General features: G+C 36.1%; 1 protein-coding gene across 2 annotated transcripts in view; it reads right to left on the bottom strand.

Annotated features, from left to right (window-relative positions):
* GABRG2 (gamma-aminobutyric acid type A receptor subunit gamma2) overlaps positions 1-22,229 on the bottom strand; it is a 79,448-nt gene that overhangs the window by 31,846 nt on the left and 25,373 nt on the right. For both annotated transcript variants that reach the window (XM_066273202.1, XM_066273203.1), the window contains exons 3-6: positions 21,921-21,988; positions 19,058-19,278; positions 15,383-15,465; positions 12,430-12,567 (exon numbers count right to left, since the gene is read on the bottom strand). In XM_066273202.1, the coding sequence (XP_066129299.1) occupies positions 12,430-12,567; positions 15,383-15,465; positions 19,058-19,278; positions 21,921-21,988 (510 nt within the window). The remainder of the gene's footprint in view (positions 1-12,429; positions 12,568-15,382; positions 15,466-19,057; positions 19,279-21,920; positions 21,989-22,229) is intronic.

The following is a 22,229-nucleotide window of genomic DNA, read 5'->3' as shown; positions in this document are numbered from 1 at the left end:
GTGAAAATATATTATGATCACATTTTCATCTATTTCCACAGCTTTTCATAATTTTCTAAACATTTTCTGATACTTACCTCAGTTAAGTTCCTTAGAAACCCTGACCAGGCAATTATAATTCTTGCATTTTACAAATAAGCAAGGTGAGGTCCTAGAGGTTGAATGACTTGTCTAGATGTATACACCAATTACCTTCAGCTAAGACTTAAGGACAGATCTCATTGCTAGCTCAGTATTCTTTCTTTTCAAATTTTATTAAAAGTGATGTTTTATTAATATAGTAGGACCCATGTAATTTTATCCAGAGTTTTCCTTTGAGTAATAAATAATACTTCTAGTAATAGGAAGCATTTTAACTAGCATTGTTTAAGACACTCCTATTACTTCCTTATTCTTATCTTTGTAAAAAGAAAACTGGAAATATCAAATTAGAGTCAATTATCAACACTGTGATATTGACAACAATTTGAATAACCAAACTTATTAGGTTATTACAGTGTACAAGAAGTATGAGGTGCTTTGCAAATATGCATTCTTTATTTTGTATTACACAAAAACACACACATACCCCTATTCATATAAACAGCCTTTTTCCTTAATGAAATCACTGCTTCTTACAAATCAGACTCAATAAGAACACTATGGTCCCCTCTCAGAGCACAGGTTCAAATCTTGGCTCTGCCATTTTCCATCTACAGTGGTCCCTTGTTTATCACGGGGGTTAGGTTCCAGAACCCTCCCCCCCACAATAGGCAAAAATCTGCAAAGGAGCGACTTTATAGTTATTTTATTATTTATATATATTTTAAGGCGTCCCCACATTCTTCTAAATCTTTCCCACACTGTTATTAACCTTTCCCACATCTATTTGGCTTATTTTACCGTAAAAATAATTAAAATAATAAATACATACGAATACCTATTTTTTTTTTCACAAAATCCCACAATATAGAGAAAAATCCACGATACAAAATTAGACATATACAATTTAAAAATCTGCGATACAGAGACACCATGAAAAGTGAACTGCGATATGGCGAGGGACATCTGTATTTAACTGTGGCAATAAAACTAAGATCTACCTTCTAAAGCAGCTGCATGTTTACATGAATCTTGTAAAGTGCCTAACATAGTGCCTCACATATGTGAGATGCCCAATAAAAGGCGAAAAGATGGCTTTAAAATCTATATTATCATCATCATCATCTCATTATCAATCTGACTTATCCATGTATAGATTCATAGTGGAAAATTTCTAGAACCAAAATATCCCCTACTACTTACTTACTTATTCATTGTCAGCCAGTGAAATAGAAATTCCTCTTTATATTAGATTTATCTTAGGTAGTAGCAGTAGCAACGAAACAGTGGCTTAGGGACATAGATGTTTGTTGATTTCTAGTTCTACTAATAACTAGACTCATGAAAATGTTTGGAATTATTGATAGATAAAGTACTTCATGTACTTTACAAAACAGAGAAACAATTTTAAGAATTTTTATAGAGGAAAGGGTTAAAATTTTAGCTCATTGTTATAATTAAATAAAATAAAACATTTTAAGTTTTAATTGTACCTACTCTATTTGTATTCTTTTCTTACACAGGAATGTTAAAGACATTAAAGACATTAAGGATTTTTTTTTCCCTTGCAGAAAGTAACAGCAATCAAGACAGCCTGACCTTTTTATTCTTTTATGGTCATTCTTTATTAAATCGTGTTCAATTACTTTCTCCTGCGGACGAGAGGATGATTCTGGTTTATTGTTTCTTAATTCGTCACCTCTGCCTGTTATCTGTAAAATTGAATTTAGTACGGGACCAATATTTATGGACTGTGTTTTTTTGTTGTTGTAATTAATAGAGCTGTCCCACCCGAGGAAATCCTGCCCGTGTTTATAAAACCTGACAGTTCTCATCACCCTACAGTCATTTTCATGTTGATATTGTATCTTCTCTCCTGCTCCTTCTGAAGCCCATTTTACATAAATAGGAAATCATGGCTCTAGGTCATTGACAAAGTAAACAGGCTTACCCCAACAGAGTCCTTTTTTTTTTTTTAAGAGGATAATTCTCAGAGTGAGAGACATTTTATACCGGGGCTCTGCTTTCCGTGAGAATAAGTCATTTCTTTTCTTTGCTGGGGACCACATTCTGACTTGTCATCTCACACTGCACTTACTTAGCATGGCCAGGTAGGTGGGTCATGTATAGCATAAAGGATTATACTGACAGTAAATTTTTGTTATAATTTTGTAGTTCAAAATATTTGCTCTCTCCTATACCAAGTCCATATCTACAAAGGCCTTCCCTGGTGGCCCTTTGTATAAGAGAAACATGCGTCCCATCCCATGAGTGTTAGGCTAGCCCATGTGACTTGCCTCAGCAAAGGGAATGTGGGCCAAGTGACTCATACCTATCTCTTAGAATCACTTTATATTTTTACTATTAGAAACTCTTAAAATCACTTTATATTTTTACTAATATTTCCCCCTTTGGAGAGCCGCAGAATGAAGAGGCAGAGGAAGAAGAGCAATACATTGTACATGATCAGTTTTAAACCTCTGAGATGTGAGGGCTATTTGCTCTCAGTTGACCAATAGAATCTAATTCTGCCATACTTGTATACAATCAACTTTAGATAGACGATAGGTAGATGATAGATAATAGATGATAGATAGATGTCATATCCATAAAGAGAAAATAAATCACACTCTAGATTAAAAAAAAAACATAGACAACAGGATGGTGATTACCAGAGGGAAAGGGATTGGGGGGAGATAGAAGAGGGTAGGGGGGTCAATGGTGATGGACGGAGACTTGACTTGGGATGGTGAACACACAATGCAAGATACAGATGAGTATCATAGAATTATATTCCTGAAACCTGTACAACTTTATTAATCCATCTCACCCCAACAAGTTCAGTACAAAATTTAAAAAGAAAAAAGAAAAATGTCCAAGGGAAAGCCTTTCTAAAAACATAAATACAGAAACAGCCCTAGTTTTCGAGTCATCACCAGCTTGGAAAATCAACTGTCCATCAGGAAACCTGGGTGTTTGTTTAGTAAACCCCTCTATGGTTTTGAGCAAGATCCTTACCATCGCTGGATAGGGTTCCTACTAGGTTGGTTGTACTCGATAATCTCACTTGGAAAGGGAGCATCACATGACAGAATTACTGTAAAAAGTGAACGAGGTGATGTAGACATAAAGGACTGGCAAATGCTAGAACATCACATTCTTATTATTGTGGAAGTGAGCTATTTCAACAACTGCCAATTCACAGTACTATTTACTTCAGCCAAATTTAGATAACTAAGTGATTAAAAATAAACAATATGCTATGCTGTCCTGTTTGGGATCGAAATTATTCTTGCTATTTAAGGTCACTGAGTGTCTGTTCTTTCTCCTCTCTGAGAGCTGTGTCATAGCCATCGTCCTATCCTCACCCTCTTCCAATTTCTCGCTCACAGTAAATTCAGTTGACATCCACACCTCTGACACCCACAGTGGGATAGTTAGTGAAGAGGATCTTCCAGTTCCATCTAGTCTGATTTTTTATTATGAGATGAAGGAACTGAGGGATGAAAGAGAAAATCCCTTACTCAGGGTCATTCACCTATATGGTGGCATAACCACAAAAGCAACCCTCAAACAGCAGTCTTGGTGTTTTGCTCTATATTCAGCTGTCTCATTTCATCAAAGAAAATAAGAACAAGGCTTTATTACAGAACAATGGCGGTATTCATCTTCAGAAAAGTACAACAGGAAGAAGTGTTAATTGGCTATGCAAGATGGCTAATCAGTAATGCACAGGAAAAAACGCAACAAAGCTTTTAGCTGCTTGAATGTGAGCTGAAAAAAGAAAAACGCAGAGAAGACTAGACGCACAGATGTTTATACAAGACGCTTTAGAACTTTATGTTTAGTTAAAGTCCATCTTCCAGGAAAGTGGATGGTAGAGATAAACTGAATAAGCTTAAAAATCAGTTTGAATGGTCTATACTAGATATTTATGAGAAATAAGCCCAATTCTAGAATGTAAAACTTAAGTGAGACTTAAGTAAGACAGGTTTTAGCCCTTCTCTGTAACTCACTGTATATTCTCAGGCAAACTTTGGTTAAATACTAGTGTTCATGTTCATCTCTTAGAGTGCTGTTTTGTGATAGAAACTCTTTTTGCCTATTAAGGGTAACAGAATATTTATTTCCACAGACACATATGTTCTGTCATTTGGTCTATATTAGCTTTTATTTCCCCTATTTTTTTTTAGGTAGAGATATAAAGGCACATGGTTTTCCAAAATAAAAAAATACAGTTATTTAAGAAGACATATAATCCTGAAAAAGCAACAGGCAGTGGTAGGGACTCTGGTAAATGGAAGATTGTGCCTCAATTATTGTGACAGGTGACAAGTCATTCTGTATCCAGTCAGTTTCAAACACAAATGAAGACCCAGATGTTGTAGATGAAAAGATGTTTAAGATTTTATATGAAATTTCTCAGTTGTTCAATGTTGACTAAAATCAATAAAATTTAACTCTGTCCTTGTTCATTAATTATCCATCACCTAGGCTGGAGTTAGTCAACTGGCTAAAACTGACTTTACTTCTCTCATGTAATTTCTCTACAAGTAAAATTAAAATTGGGTTTGATCTTCAAGAGTTAGCCCCCAAATTGTATTTCTCTATCAGTCTAATTTTACTCCCTGTCACTAATACTGGTAACAAGAAATCACCAACTAAGAAAATGTGATTATTAGGTGGTTACAATTGCCGTCCATGATTGCATTATCTCATCTCCTCAACAAGCAGCTATTTCATAGCTTGTGAGTTACACACTGTCTTTCATAGTACATAGCTCTTCACCACTTAGCAGTGAGCAATGGTTAGAATGATGAAAATCAATGGGTGTAGTGCTCTAAGTAATGTGAGTATAGACAAATTAAAAATCATGTTTGGTAATTACTCCAATAAATTCAGTTTTCTAAATCAAAGCTTTCATATTACCAGCAATATCACTTCTTGTATATCAATATTCATAAATAAATATATATATTGATGCTAGAAGTGTACTTATGGGTAAAACAATTAGGTGTGTGACGAGGCTGGCGGAACTGTAATTTTTAAAAACAATATTTGTTAGTATTTCTTTTTTTGTCATAATTCTGACAGATGCCTTAGAGTAAAGAGTATTTAGTTTGGGGGGGGTAGATAATTTGGAAGACAAATATGAAAAAAAATTAAGACATTTATGATGTGTTTTATATGTTAAATGTGAAGCGTTGTCAATTTCTTCAACAGCAGGGACACCCATATATCAAAGTAAACAAAAAATAACACACGAGGTCATGTTTAACATATTTGTCAATTCTCTTTTCCTCAAGCTTTTCTGCCCTTATTGAATGTACTAATGGATTTTCCTAAAGGAAACAGATTACAGGAGTGACAGGTGAGAGAGGTAAACACTTTCTGGTCCCTCTCAGCTTGTACGCCCAGCAAATCCTTCTCCAGGCTGGTAAGCACTGCTTATGTGCTGTCATCCTCATAATATCCTCCTTCTGAAGAAAGAAAGTTAAATTTAAAAACACCAAGTCATTATTTCCCTTATTGCTATTTGCTGCCCATTTCAGTCTCTGACATGCATACATTTGCGTATCTGCAATGCTGAATAGCATTATTATCTGAAAATGTAAAAATGAGATACATTTTTCAATGGCCTCAAGAAGAGTGAAAAGAACCTTCAGTGGGTTTGAGTGTACAGCATGATGTTCAGAGCCTCGGTCCCATTATCTCACTCACATTTCTATATTTTTAAAAAGTATTTAGTGTTTTCCGTTTGTTTTGGGGCAGCATCTATACAGAAAGGCTCGATTAGTTATATCAGTCATACTGATGAATGTGTTTTTTTAAACATAGCAAAATAGAATTTTCAAATGAGTGAAGAAACACCAAAAACTTGGGTAAACATTAGTGCTATTTTGATCTGCTGCGTTTGGATAGACTGTCAACATAAGATACTAAATCTCAAAAGTACTAAAAATAGTAGTTGTGCCAACCTTTCATGTCTTTTTTCTGATGACATTTTTCTGTGAGGAACAATTTTATACAAATACAGTGAATCTAACAGTTTCCTAAGGCCAGATTTGGGTCATAAATCACAGGTCCACTTAGCAAGCGAATGATACTATCTCACAGACAATAAATATGTTTCTGAGAAATGAAAGGGTATCACTGCTAAATCATTTGTCACTTGATATTATTGCTACCTGTGAATATAACTGCTGTTCGGGATGGTTACCATTTTGTTGCTGCATGTACGTGGCTATCCTATTTGAGGGCTATTCCTTCATTTCATTGTCTCTGTCAGGTTAACTATTATAAAACTATTATAACTTTTAATTAACTCACCTTTCTACTGAACATGCGCATAAGGGTACCGGGACAAATATTTGATATATGTATCTATATATATAACAATATATATAGCATGTGTAATATATGTGTATATATATATAGTTATATGTGGTTATATATATAAATATATATAGTTATATATATGGAATGAGAGCATCATTTCCCTAAATTAAAAACCTAAAGGAGTTTTTTTGCACTTGACTTGCTTTAAAAAAACATGTTGAAAGCTTAATGAAGGAAAACGTCCTAGGAGAACATTAATTCACAAAGGAAGCTGCTCCCACATGAGACGTGTGTCGTGCAACCTTGGTTACATCAGAGGTTATGGATGGGTTTTAGGACAAGGATTTGAAAGGAGTGTCTAGTCAAATGCAAATGTTTTGTAAGTAAGAGCCTTCATCCCAGCATCACCCCCCTCCCACTGCTCATGGCCTGGCTCTCTTGATGCCGTTCATACATTTTCCTCTCTTGAAGCCAAAGTTAATTTTTCTAAAAGGGAAGCTTAAAGAAAGTGAAAAAAATCTATTACTGTGCAGTTTTCCACTGATTTATTTTTAAGATAATATGTTGCCTCAAGTAGTGTGGAAGTCTACTGTTGACTAAGATGAGCTCACAACTTACTGTGGTGAGAGACGGCAGGATTGATGCTGTAGTTATTTTTCTCTTACCATCTAGATTTCTAGGTATTCTTTTCTTTCTTTCAACCTCTTTAATGAAAAAAATATTGCCATTAACTTATATCTTTTTTTTTTAATTTTCTTTTTCTTTTCTCCAAAGTTTACCTCAATGATGAATAAAAATCATCCTAATTAAAACAGCCTACTAAGTGGGAGCTTTTCTCTCTCTCTCTATTTGGAAAGTTATTTGAATTTTGTACACTGATATATGCAGAGAAGTTTGGACTTGAGTTTGGTGTTAAATGAGGAAAACTGGGCACACTGACATGAAGTCCAGCCTGCCCACAAACCCTCAGGGAAAACAGAAGACATGGTGGAAGAACAATGAACAAGGCTTAGAGGTGTCTGTGGTGTCGGGGGGATTATGCATATTTTAGTGACCATGCAATAAACAGGGACTTAATCTATGAAGCTGACTTTTCTAGAATTGTAGGCTGCTTGTCACCATGGAAAGTAAGATTAATTTAGCGGTATGCGAACTTTTTACTTAATATTTATGCATCGTGGAAATCAGGAAAATATAACTAGGACATGGATTATCTATGCCTAAAAGATGTTAACAACAAAAAGAAAATAAATAATAGTTGATGTATATGGGTTTGTCAAAAAAATTATCAAGATATTTCATAAAAATTTGTTTCAAAAAAAAGATATTTTATGAGACATGGATGATTTAACTGCTAAAGACAATATGGGAGTTTTGGTGGTATTCTAATATAGGAAGAATGGGATATATTATTTTTTAATCAAAATTATAGCATTTGGATCCCAAGACTATAGGTTTCCCTAAGAAAATAATTCCCACTTTCCTAGCCCACATTTAACATTGAAAACATGAACAAACAAAGTTCTGGTGAATATTAAGAACTGGGCAGGTAATTTGGTAAACCTTAAATGGAGCATGATCAGAAAGAACAAAATCTACTTTAGAATAGCAATGAGTGATGAAAAAATGCATACTAAGATATTGCATTACAGCGATGGCTTGAATGAGCAAGTTGGCCCTGGGTGCTGAGGATGGCTCCATGGCCTTGCCTCAGGTCCTAAAATAGCTCAGTTGCCGAGCAATGGAGCAGTGGCCCCAGGGGGCAGAACATCAACTTCAGATGATGGTTGCTGGGTGGATCCCAGTCAGGGCACATGTAGGAGTCTGTCTTTCTGCCTCCCTGTCCTCACTTGATTAAAAAAAAAAAAAAGATACTGCATTGCTTATTAAATTGAGGGAAAATGTGTAGTTTTATCAATATAATTGCCATAATCACCTCTACAGTTACTTACTAATGAACAATTCTTAGCAAGCCACTATGGTAATAGCATCACAGATACAAAGATGATTATTGAAAGGCTTCTGTTGTGAAGTTTTAATTTATTGGAGAGAGGAGGCAGAGAAGGAGAAAAGCGAATGCCCAAGCAACATGAGGCAGAAATAATGTTTCCACAAGGTGGGTGAAAATGCTGTGAGGGAAATTAATGAAATAATGATTACAATAATATAATAGATATATATATTGTGTGTGACAGAGACAGAGAGAGGGACAGATAGGAACAGACTGACAGGAAGGGAGAGAGATGAGAACCATCAACTCATGATTGTGGCACCTTAGTTGTTCATTGATTACTTTCCCATACGTGCCTTGACCAGGGGGCTACAGCAGAGTGAGTGACTCCTTGCTCAAGCCAGCAACCTTGGGCTCAAGCTGGTGAGCCTTGCTCAAACCAGATGAGCCCACGCTCAAGCTGGCGACCTTGGGGTTTCAAACCTGGGTCCTCCACATCCTAGTCCAATTCTCTATCCGCAGCACCACCGCCTGATCGGGTAATGTGATAATATTTAAGCCTTTATGTACTGAGTCTTTTCTATGTGGAAGACCAAGTTTGAAGCATTTTAAGGGAGTCCTTGATTTAATCCTCAGAGCAACCCAGCGGTCTTAGTTAATGACACTGAAATTAGACATATCATTTGTGCAAGCCGGTATTCAAATGTGAACTGCCCGACTCCAAGAGTGCCCATTCTTAATTGTTTGGATTTGTTTCAGTGATCAGGTCAAGGAAGGCCTCATTGAGGATGTGCTGCTTATTTAAACCTGAAAGTCCTGAAGAAGAAGGGGGTCAGTGGAGAAACCATCCACAAGGGAAAGGGGACTGAGCCTCCAGGTGTGCACGGGACTGGCTTGTCATATGCAGGAAAACATAGCGGGTTATCACATGCTGGGGAATTGCGGAGAACAAGGCTGGAGAGGTCCTGAGATCAGGTGCTACCATAGAAGGAGCAAATATCCTGTGCTCTGTGGAAGGCACTGGATTCGTGAGTCCTGATGAAGCTGTGATTCAGAAAGATGTGCTGGGCCACCATGGGAATAGTATAGTATCGTGGTTGAGAGCCTAAGTCTGCAAGCAAGCCTCTTGAGTTTGTAACCCAGCTCTCATAACCATCCCTGCTGGCACATGAACCCCTAGAAGTCTTGGTTTCTTCATCCACAGAGATCCCCTCGATGCTGATGACAGCAAATATGACTATGATTGTGAGATTCAAAGGGGGTCCTTTATGTGAAATGCTTGCTATGGTGCAGGTAGACAGTTCTCAGTAAGTACTCGCTTTGTGGTTAACACGTCAAAGGTAGACTGTAGAAGAGAGAGACTGACAGCAGGGACATGACTTAACAGGCTACCAACACAGTCTGGATGGCAACAGACAAACTCGTGAACTGGGACAGCGGTGATGGCAACTGAAAAGAGGACAGTTACACAAGACAATTTCAGAGACATAAGTGCCTTTGTGATTCATGAGATGTGGGAGGCAGAGACCTGGCTCTCTGTGTTCATGCCTGGCTCACTCCCAGATATAGAACAGTCGGGAAGACACGATGGTCTGGAGGAGAAATTATGGCTCCAGAATCTGTTTTGATGCCCTGCCTACGGATTAAAAGTAGTCTTCACGTTTTGTCACTCTGCCACCAAGGCAATATTTTCCCCAAGTGTCATACAGATAGAACTGTTGGTAATGGGATGATCCGGGTGGCCGATACAAGGATTATCAAATAGCATGAAATTCCATGGTGAGAAAATCCCCTCCTGGGAAATGCTCCCTCTGTCCTGTTTACATCAGGAACCTTTTTTAAATTTTATATTAGACGTACTTTTTTCATTTTTCTAATACCTCTCTTTCTCCCTCTTTCTTTTTCAACATACAGTCTGGGGAATACACATATATATGTACTTAAAATTTAAAAGTGTTTTTTAAAAATTTAAGAACATTGGTTTTTAAATAAAATTTTTTATAATTATGATCCTAATATGAACTTTTCTTCAAATTCTTTTCTGTTTTATTGAATTTATTTAGGGGACACTGGTTAAAAAAAAACTGTACAGGTTTCAGGTGCAACTTCTACAACACATATGTACACTGTATTGTGTGTTCCCCACCCCAAGTTAAGTCTCTGTCCATCACCAGTTATCTCCCCTGTACCCTCCTTCACCTCCTCCACATCCCCCACCCCACCCCAGTAATCACAAAATACTAAGGAACCAGCAGTACAGTCACTTGGATTTAACAAAGTCAGGAGAGGTGGGTTTGCATGGCTGAAGGTTCAAAATCTCCTGCAGTAAGCTAGGCAACATTTTAAGCTTGTCTCACCAGATTTCCACAGAGGCTTCTTAAAGGAATACACTTACCACTAAAAATGTAATATTTTTTAACAATTTCCCAAGAAAGTTGTTAACATAACTTCTTTGTTGCTATGAACTAATTATGGAGCTATACCTGAAGATTAGGAACAGCACCAGGAACCAAACAAAAGACCATGCAGAAACTTCCGGTCATTACGACATCAACTATCAAAAGAATCAGGCTGCCTCTCAGCACTGGCGTTGAGTTTCTGTTCAGCCCTCTTCACAGAGACAACTGAAATAGTACTACGCACAAGATACAAACAGCAAGAGCAGCAGGTGGACAGGGAGCCCAATGTGAAGGCTAACTACCATATTAAAATTCAAAGGGAGTTAGTTGATACATCAATTAGAGAATGCTACTTAGTATCAAATCTGATATCATTGCAGTTTTGCTTTTCTTTCTCTAGGAAGATTAAATACTTTATGACACCTTGGTGATCTTTCTTGTCATGCTTTACGTGAGTGGATCATTTATTTCTGGAAGTATCTCTTAACAGATTGTGAATACTCTAGTTCATTCTCAATGTGAAACAGTGGGAAGGGTATGATGTTTAATCCTGTGATGTAAGCCAACCCTTCCCTCATTAACATTTGGTTTTAATGCTACTCTGCACTCAAATGACTGGACAGAAGATTGGCTAGTCATGAATTTGTGGCTTCTGTTTTAGGATGCTGGGATAATTATAGAAATAAGAATAACAACAGAACTTGATGTCCAACTTCTCATTCTGGAAGCATGCAGACTTGGAGATTATTTTTACACATGTTCTTCTTTTCACAGATGGAAGACTACTTCTAAGGCAATCCTGAATTTTTTTTTTTTTGACACCAAATTAAACACTGTTCTAGTACTTGATGGTCAGGACTTCTAGTCAATAAGGTAGCAGAAAGACACTTTAAAAACATGTTTAATTGTATACCCATTATCCAACATAATTAAATGTCAAAATGACCTGGAGATGTTTTCTCTGAATCTATGTACTCCAATTGATCAATGTCACCCTGTTAAAATTAATTGTGTGTGTGTGTGTGTGTGTGTGTGTGTGTGTGTGTGTGTGTGTATATATATATATATATATATATATATATATATATATATATATCTGAGCATTTCTTTGACCTTCTTTCAGGTTCTTTTTTCAAAATAAAAGAATCTTTAGGAGAAATATGCAAATGCCAAAAACCATGTTAGGGCTAGATAGCTCTTTGAATTAGAGCATAGTTTTTATGAAGGTATAATCTTAAATTTCCATCTTTGTATAGGTCCTAAGTTTACTTTTCTCTGTACAAAAGATGAAGGTCTTATTCTAATTAGTCAATTTCAAATTTCAATATATTATGAAACATAGTACTTAAAAGAAATATTATACTTATTCCTAATAAAATAGTTTCTTCTTTTTAAATAATTGCTACTTGTTTTGCTTAAGGAAATTAAACAAATAATGTACTAATCCAATTTGAATCCAGTTTACTTCAAATGGATGGAAAATCTATTTACATTTATCTATTATACTGGAATATCAAATATAATATTCTCTGGTCAATTAAAACATTTTAATATTTTAAATATCACTTGTAGACACATATTAAAAAGCCCACTGAATCGCATACACCAGAATTTTATCTCTTAAAGGGTCACTCAGAATTCTGTTTCAGTGTATCTTACCGGAAGTTGTCTTCACTACTTCAGTGGTGTTTCTCAGTCCAACAAATGAAAATTGATAAAGCCTCCAAGATCTTGTGTCACCCACTTCAACAGAACTACGCTTCCATTGATAGATAATTTCTTCCCGTGGATAACCGTCTGCCATGAGATGGGAAAGCTCACACTTAAAATGATTATAAATGAACACATGTAGCAACCACCTTCTAGGAACAAGACACTGAGGAAGGGACTGAGATAGGTAAAGTTATAGTTAGGCTTGAAAATTACGAGGTCAAAATCACCTTTGAAAGTCATTTAAATAGCAAAGAAGTATAGCATATATGGTTTAATACATAACACATACATGCTTTACATTGCCTGGGCTAAGATATAAACAGTGATCAGTATAAAATAAGTAGTATATGTGTAAGACATTGTTTCATGGTGAAGGGCAGTCTACCAGCACAGGATTGGGAGAGTCATGCAGCAACAGAAAATATTGGGAGGGCAGACTCAAATTCCTCTCCAGAGCATGCATTTGGCATGGAAGGTGGTTGGGAAAAATGACCTCAACTATGTACATTATTCTCTCTCTTCAATTTGTCGAGACATCATTTTAATATACACAGAAATCTATAATGAAAGCAGTAAGTGGAAAGGTCAAGGGGAAGATACCAATGAGCAAGTGGTCAGTCTTATTCCACCAAGAGAACAGCCTTCAGAAGACCTTCAGGAAAGAGATAGGGCACTGATAATGCAGTGACTCTCAGCATCCTTTCCTAGACCAATACCCTAGACAAGTGTCTTAGTCTTTTTCTAAATTATTTGTTGCCTTGTGATGATGATGATAACACTTATTTCATGAAACTGATGGTCAATGTATATTTAATGGATAAACATTCCTAATAAGTAAAATGTAGACTAAACTTAAGTAGAAACAGATAAACAGAGAGAAGGATTTAAAAAAAAAAAACTAGAAATCATCTCAACTGTTTGTCTATTAATAATACTATGAAAAGATAAGTTTTGATTGTGGAAGCTGATTCACTACTTAAAATAAAATCTCTTCTGTTTCTTCCTTCTCCTTATTTTCTTTTCTTTTGATCCAATGCTTTGTCTGTTATATATTTATTAATTAAGGAGAAGGAGAAGAGAAAGCAGGATTCCCCAATTGTTGTCGGGAGGCAGGATGTGTTGAAACTGAGGAAAAGAATGATGATATTAGGGAACTCCATATGGAGGATGTAATTGTGATTCAATTCTTATTGAATCTATTGGACTAATAAAATCATATATGTTCCAGGTGCACAATTCTATAACACGTCATCTGTATATTGTGTTGTGTGCTCACCACCCCAAGTCAAGTCTCCCTCCACCACCATTTAACCCTCCATATCCTCTTCTGCCTCCCCCACCCTGATTTAATTTTTACTAGCAAGAAATACTAACTTCTGTTTGGGTTCAGACGACAGTTGTCAATCAGTGACCTGACAGCTCAGAATTCACCAGTTCTTAAGTTTTAGCTGACTCAAAAGAGGAAATTTAAAGAAATTAAAAGAATATAAATCTAGTCTCTTAAAGCTTGGGGAAGATTTCACTTAAGAATATTCCATTCTTGGATAAAGTAAAACATATGAAATAACTTTTGTAATGGAACCTTTTCTAAATACAGCGTTGGGAAAAAGTAGGTTTACAGGGGTGAGTACACAAAACAGTTTATTCTTGTATAATTACTTATTAATTATTGCATTTTTTCCCATATGAACAACTGTAAACCTCTCTTTGCCCCTCCCTGTATAATGATAAACAGTGATATTTTTCCTTTAGTTCTCTTTGGAATTAATGTAATGATAAAGCAATGATCATTTCTCTCATCATTGATTTCTCTTAAGTATGGTTATTATGATTTAATTGGCTCTTAGGAGTTTCCCTCACTCCCTGGCTGGGAAATTATATTTATGAAAATAAAAACTTAAAATGCATAATCAGTACTCATTGCTGGTATGCACAAGTGGCGGCACAAAGATAAGGAGAAGATGGGCAACCTGCATGTGTGTGGAAGAAATAATGAGGCAGACAGTTGGGGGAAACTGAGGCTTGTTTTGGATTCAGTCAGGAAATATCTGTGAAGGTTACTAAAGCTTAATGTAATCTGGGCTACAATCATCATGGCTCTTCTTCCTACAGTCTATTATCTGATGATAAAAATAATTAAGAATAGTAGAGCTTTTTATTGAATCTTTTGTGTTGAGGTAGCATACCAAGAATTATATATCTCTATATATTATAACAATAAAACAATATTGTGATGGGGCAGGTTCTATCATCTCTGTTGGGTAGCTGGTAATACAGGCTCACTGAGAGATTAATTTGCTCCAGTCTGCAGTGACAGAGTTGGAATTTGAACTAGACCCATACGATGCCACAAATCAGTCTTTTACTCATGGGTGGATAATTAGTTCTAGGTATTATTAGAACTCCAGTAGGAGGAGATAATGATCAATTTTGTTATTTTTAACAGGTATACAAAATTGGAATGCGCAAACAACACAGTTGGGTCTCTGTGCATCCTGACAGGCAAGGGAGAGAATAAGTAGCAAATGCCCGTCACACTCTCCTCCTGGGTCCACGGAGGGAGGAGGCCATATGATCCACCATTACTCCTTTCTATTCAGTCCAGGCCTGGCTTTACAATTCTTCTCAACAAAGTGCTCCAGGCAACCATGGCCAATGTATTAAGTGTATTCCTCACTAAAGCATATTTGTAATTCCTGATGAATTAGATCCCTTTTTGCAAGAATCACTCTAATAGGGACAAGCTAGTGATATAATAAAAGATACTGTTAAAAATCTTCAAAGTCAACCATATTGCTCCATGGAATTTTGCATCCTCTGTGAATCTCCCAGTTAATTGACATTGCGATTAGACTATTTGGTGAGAGGGGATATGGAGCCCAGAACGAGTATTACTTACAACTGGAGAACTCCAAGGGGCAAGAGTGTTCATCCATTGGGAAATTGTGCAACTGTAATTGGCACTCTGCATCAATTGTCAACCTAAATAGAAAGATATAAAGCATAGGTAGGAAGATTTTAGACTAGTTTTCAAAATGTTTGTTAGCACAATTTCTAGTGACCATTCTGCATATTTATTCCTGGGGATACATTCTTACTGATAACAGAAGGTAATTCTCACTGAAAAAAAAATTTACCAAGTCCAGGAGAAAACTATTTAACACTTAAGGTTGGTCTATGCATTTTCACAGACCAGGCAATAAGTTCTCATTGACCCCAACTCCATATTTTCAAAACTTAGGATTACACAATTTTTTTTTCCAGCAAATTAATTGCACACATGAGATTGCTCAGTGAATATATTTAACTTAACAAAATAAACCGTTTTAAGAACTTCAGCCCATTAGCTGTTTGCATGTAAATGAATACTGATAAATTTCAGATTTGTCCACTAATTAAAGCAAAATCTTCTGTTTGTAAGTACTTGTTAGATGTTAGCTTTAAATTACTATATATGTAAGTTTAAAAAATAACTGTTTTGTAATGGAGTATTATGCATTCTCACAATGGAACACTATGAAACTATTAATTTCATGGATGTTATAGGATGTTCAAGGATGTTATAAATAGAAAAATATTTAATGGCAAACAGAAAATGTTAGATGGAAACACACAGAGACATACTAGAAATACGTTTGCCAGTGAGTCTCAAATAGTTTATATCTAAGATGCTGATTAAACATACAGGTTTTCTGAATCCCAATGGGCTTAGACTCTAGGAGGAGGGAATTTAAAGGCATTCAGATGGCTCGATCACCTTTGTAGAAGTGTGAACATATTCTAGAATTATATTGGTGATAGACTGTTGATTTTTTAAATTTCATATGTGTCAACTCTATTTCTTACAATGATATCAGTCTTAAAGTAATGAAAATATTATTTTGTGAACATTTGTTTATTTTAAAATATTTTGCAATTTAACATACTTTTTAATTGGGGAGATTTTATTTCTTGATAGTAAAATAGAGAAATTACTGATCTTCATTTATAACTAATAATCATTGAGCTGTTAATCATTTATGTGGCATTGGGTAAGGGTGAATTGTTCTCTTATTGAATAAGTGTTAAATTTAATAATTGTGGCTTTATTGTATTTGAATCTGTGCAAAGTCACAAAGTTGGTAGCACAATTGAGATCTGGACCCAAGATTAAGTGTCTCCATAGCTGGAGGTTTTACCATTGTCACTCAATAATTATATACTCTTCCAAAGAAAAGATTAGTTTTATTCATAGGTGAAATTATAATTGAATTTGATATTTTTAGTTTTAGCTCTCCAAATTAAACTGTAATTGTTAAAATAAAAAAATTATGCAGTTTGCAGAAACAAAGATAGATACATACATATATATCTATCTATACACACATTCATAACTCATTATAGATAAGAATAAGAATAAAATAATCTTTCAGCATAGATTGGCAACTCATTCAGACTTTGATTGAATTTTATGGTGACATTTTTGAGGCTGTTTCCATAATTAAATATTGAATAGTGATTCTACAAATCACCAGCAGTGAAAAACTATTATGTTAGAAAATGTTATGAGAACATAAAGGAACTTGAGATATTGTGACTGACTTAATATTTCAAAAGGTAGACTGAACTCTGACTTATCAGACAAACTTCAATTTTCACTAGATTCTGATTTCAGTCATTATCTTATCTTTAAGTTAATAAAGCCCACAATGAGTTCCAACTATACGCAATGACTTTCTTCTATAATTGTAGACATTTTCCCTAGTCACTGATATAATCCTGCTTAACTAATATAAAGGTTTATTATTTTGTATGCTGAATATTATATAAGGCATTAGGTATATGTCACAAGGGCATTTACATGAATCATTTTGAAGCTAAAAATTCCAGGATACTAAGACCTAGAGGAATCATATTTATATCTTTTACTGAAAATATACATGAATAAATTTTGTATCTGTTTGCTTACTAGATATTAGGGTCTCAGCACTTTACATATCACCCTATTTAATCCTTATAACAACTCTGTAAGATAAGAATCATTGGCTTTAGTTTATAAAAATTAATGTAAGCTAAGAGTTTAGCTTAGTTGGCTGGGTGGTGTTTTTTTGTTTTTTTGTGGGTTTTTTTTGTATTTTTCTGAAGCTGGAAACGGGGATAGACAGTCAGACAGACTCCTGCATGCGCCCGACCGGGATCCACCCGGCACGCCCACCAGGGGGCGATGCTCTGCCCACCAGGGGGCGATGCTCTGCCCCTCCGGGGCGTCGCTCTGTTGCGACCAGAGCCACTCTAGCGCCTGGGGCAGAGGCCAAGGAGCCATCCCCAGCACCCAGGCCATCTTTTGCTCCAATGGAGCCTCGCTGGCTGCAGGAGAAGAGAGACAGAGAGGAAGGAGAGGGGGAGGGGTGGAGAAGCAGATGGGCGCTTCTCCTGTGTGCCCTGGCCCGGAAGGGTGGTGTTTTATGGGGTGGTTGTGCCTTCTTTCTCAATAATCCCTATCCATTTCTACCTGATTACTCTAAATAAAAATATAACCAAGTAAAAACATCAAGCTTACTATAACAATAAAGCTTTGAGATATGTCTTCTAGCACTAAGACCCCTGCTACCAGATAGCTGCCCCACTTCCTATATGTAGAAATTCTGGAGAGTTGCCCCTAATACATATGAATAGTATGACATAGAGCTAAGAACTTTATATAGAGCCAGATTTGTTTTATTCTTAAGTCTATGTGCTTATGTATTATGTTGTTTAATAATATATGCTCACCAATGAAAATCTTCAGCATAAAAATATTTTCACTGTATCTAAGAATAAAGTGCTATGATAATGGCATAAAAATAAAGTAAAAAAACTCCCAAATATTACTTACTATTTAAGTTCAGAAAATAAAAAATAGCTTCAAGTTTTCCCCCAAATGGGTATCTTTCCAAAAGAGCCAATAAACTAATTCAAACAGCCTATCAGTGTAGTAGGGAGTGCATGCTGGGAGGCGGAATTCATTCTGGTTGCTTGCATTGTGTAGCTAAAAAGAGAAGGACATTCTGGAGACTTGCACATCGAAAAATCTCCTTTTGCAGCAGTTTCCTTGGAAACGGAGACATTTCCACGCATAACAACTGGTTGTCCCAAGGATGACTAACTATGTTTTAGTTTTCACATTTTAAAGTAGCAGGACATGCACACAAAGCCAAGACTGGTGCAAAGATCAGGTGGTCTTAAAAAGGCAAGGGAAATTGCATGTGCTTGGGAGAAAAGCATTCTCACATCAGTCATAGAAAATAAGTTTTAGCTATTCCTAGTTTTTTGCTAAAGCTCATTGACAACATAGAGAAACACAGATAGTGTACTGTCACTTATTTTCATCAAACATGCCAACTCTGATGTTAGCTTAAGATTTCTTTTTCCTCTTTCTTGTCTTTCTTTCTTTCTTTCTTTCTTTCTTTCTTTCTTTCTTCCTTCCTTCCTTCCTTCCTTCCTTCCTTCCTTTCTTTCTTTCTCTCTCTCTCTCTCTCTCTCTCCCCTGGCTTAAGAGGGTGTGGTTGTTCTTTGATTCCCAGCAATTACTTTTTTTCTTCTTACAAAAGAATACCTTAAGGTGTAGAGTACTCGACCATCATTCCAAATTCTCAGCATCCTATTGGGGGTGGTTATCCAGTGTGCATCAGCCTTCTTAGAATTTCTGAAGAAAGTGTCTGGAATCCAGATTTTCCCCACCATGTTGCTGTTCAATCGGAGGACTTTAATGGTGCTATTAAATTTCAAACGTCTGTCATACCATGTTTGGGCAAAAAATATATCTATTGTATATTCCTGTTATAAAGAAAAAAGATGAAACACAACATTTGTAATACAGTAGGGTTATATTGTAGAGCATTTTTTTTCTTTTAGGAACATACGTCATTTATGTTCTCATTCCCATTATGAGCTACTTTGGCTTTGAATAGTTTGAAATAAAGCAAAGGCTTTCTAAGGAGACTCACTCATCTCTGGTAGATTGGTTGATATTTTCCTGAAAAAAAAAATAGACTGGTCTAAATGAATTCTGACAAATGATCGTAGCTCTGATACAATTGTTTGCATTTGGTATCTGTAAGACAGAGTTTCTTATGATATTTTGGGCTAGCTAATTTGTTGTTGTGGGGACTGTCTTGTGTATTTGAAGATGCTTAGTAGCCTTCCTATCCTCTACTCATTAGACCTCATCCCTCCAGTGTGACAACTAAAACAATTCCGGTAGACATTGCTAAATGTCTCGAGGGAAACAGTCCCCTGGGCTGAGAACCGCTGCTGTAAAGGGAAAGTCCAGAATACTAAATAAAAGCAGCCCTAAACGGGAGCTGTGCCGCCTCAGTCCCCTCGTGAGAAAATAGCGACCCTGAAGAACCTATCTTGCCGGGTACTGGGATGTTAGAACACGAGAATTCACAGGGAGTGCTTTGCATTGTGTCTGGCAGATATAGCAAACACCAATACAATGTAGAAGGTCACCGTTTATTTAAAAGAAGAAAACGATTTTAGTTGTCTTTTCCTCCAAACAAGAGGAAAATAAACCAACTGACAAATAATTTTTAATACCTTTCTAATCTCTATCACAAAGCATGTCCTGAAAATGTCAGAGTGCCATGGTGATAAATTACTCTGTAAAGATGACCCTCAAGGATTTACCACTACAGTGGCAGGCGATTGACTCTAACCAAAGAGAAGCAAGGAGGACGTGAATTCATACTGTTAGGGTTGCATCAGAACACCTGAGTTATAGTTTGACTATCATATTTAACTACGATTTAGCATTATTTATAATTTGATTTGAATCATGCCTATAAATGAGAAAATTTTAAAAATAATAACCTTCAGCATCCAATTTCCTTAACCCACCACCAATGTATGATGGAAACACAGAAAGTATTTGCCCGAGAATACACAGCCCTTCAGGATCAGACTAGACTCTCACTGCTTCGCCTCATTTGGACAGTCCTGTGTTACTACTCCCTTGCCCCTCCTGCTGCCGTGTCTCATTGCATTGGACTACATTTCCCATGGGGGGAATCAAGCTACTTGGCTCACCATTTCATTCCATCTTTGCAGTCTATGCATAAAGAGAAGGGAACCGATCTTGTGAAATTCTTTGTCAACTAAGAAATGATGGGCCAGTATATAGAGTAATTAAATAATTTCTGATGTACATATTGCCAAAACACACACATAAAGAAGGAAACATAAAAGCTTTAAGATGATTTAAACCGGCATTTCATAGGCTATGATCCTGGGACAGTAGTTCTTGGAACTACTATTCTAGAAATTAAAAGTTCTATGCTTTAAATAAACTACATATATATTATAGTTTTTTTCTTCTTGGGTGTTGACAGTTAGCATCAGAATGCTAAGTGTTCTGAGAATTGGGGTTGTAAAGAAGAAACATGTTGGCATTTGTTTAATGGGTAAACAAACAAACTTATTTTCACAAACTATGCAGGTGGTGCCATGCTTTTAATCACCACAGTTGAGAGCTACTAAAGTTTTTCATATCTCTGACTTAACAGAGTGTCCTTATTGCTAGCTTGGTAAACACTATTTTTTTTTCTTCTTTACCAAGTAAGAGGAGGGAAAATAAACAGATTCCTGCATGCTCCCCTACCGAGATTCACCCAGCAAACCTCATCTGGGGCTGATGCTTTGCCCACCTGGGGCATGCTTACAACCAAGCTATTTTTAGTGTCTAAAGTGGAGGCTCCATGGAGCCATCCTTAGCGCCTGGGGTCTATGCACTCAAACCAATCGAGCCATGGCTGCAGGAGGGGAAGAGAGAGGGAGAGAAAGAAGCAAGAGGGGGAGGGATGGAGAAGCAGATGGTTACTTGTCCTGTGTGCCCTGACTGGGAATCGAACCTGAGACATCCACACTCCAGGATGATGCTCTACCATTGAGCCAACCAGCCAGGGCAGTAACACTATTATAAAGTTATGTTATGTTATGTTATGTTATGTTATCTTCCACTCTGTTCTATATTATAGACTCCAATCTAGTTTATTATTTCAGATTTGGATAGAAAATGTTATACCATAAAAAGTTACATGTATTGTTGCTTCTAATAATTACTTTCTCTGAGAAACAATTCTCATTCGAAGCAAACTATGCCTTCTCCATACTGTCAATATTCTATAAAGTAGAAGAATCCTATATTTTATTTTATACTAAGAAGTACTTACCAAGTAAGCAATTATTGTTGAATTTTGAGTATAGCATTTTTACACAAATTAATTGTTTACATAGGATCACATTTAATTTTTATAACAATCATTAAAATGTATCATCATATTGTAAGAGAGGAAAAAGAGATCTGAAAGATTCACTCTCCCTTCTGAATTTTTTGTTGTCATATTTCTTGCTATGTTCATCGTACCACATATACCCTTTAGTATGTTAATAACATAGACAAACTATTAGAAACTTACCATATTTATAGCATTCACTGGACCGATGCTATTCACATACATGTCTGTGTGAATTATTGTTGGTTTCACTGTAGAGAGAACCAGAGATATATGTGTAAAGAGATGCACAGCATTTTAATCTATGTTATTCTCGAAATACATTTATTTTGCCATTTGAGAAGTGATTTATTTATAACTAATTTGGTTCTAGTGACTAATTCAGTTCTTTTAGACAACTATTTTAAAAGAAGTGTCTCTGTTTAGTGTGTAAATGTTATGACTAAGAATAGTAGAGTTTTGAAAATGATTATTCTTTTGAGACTATGTAAA

Source organism: Saccopteryx bilineata, chromosome 4, assembly GCF_036850765.1.
Source record: "Saccopteryx bilineata isolate mSacBil1 chromosome 4, mSacBil1_pri_phased_curated, whole genome shotgun sequence".
NCBI classification, from domain to species: Eukaryota; Metazoa; Chordata; class Mammalia; order Chiroptera; family Emballonuridae; genus Saccopteryx; species Saccopteryx bilineata.
The sequence above is the reverse complement of the archived record's forward strand: the minus strand, read 5'-3'. Positions and strand labels throughout refer to the sequence as shown.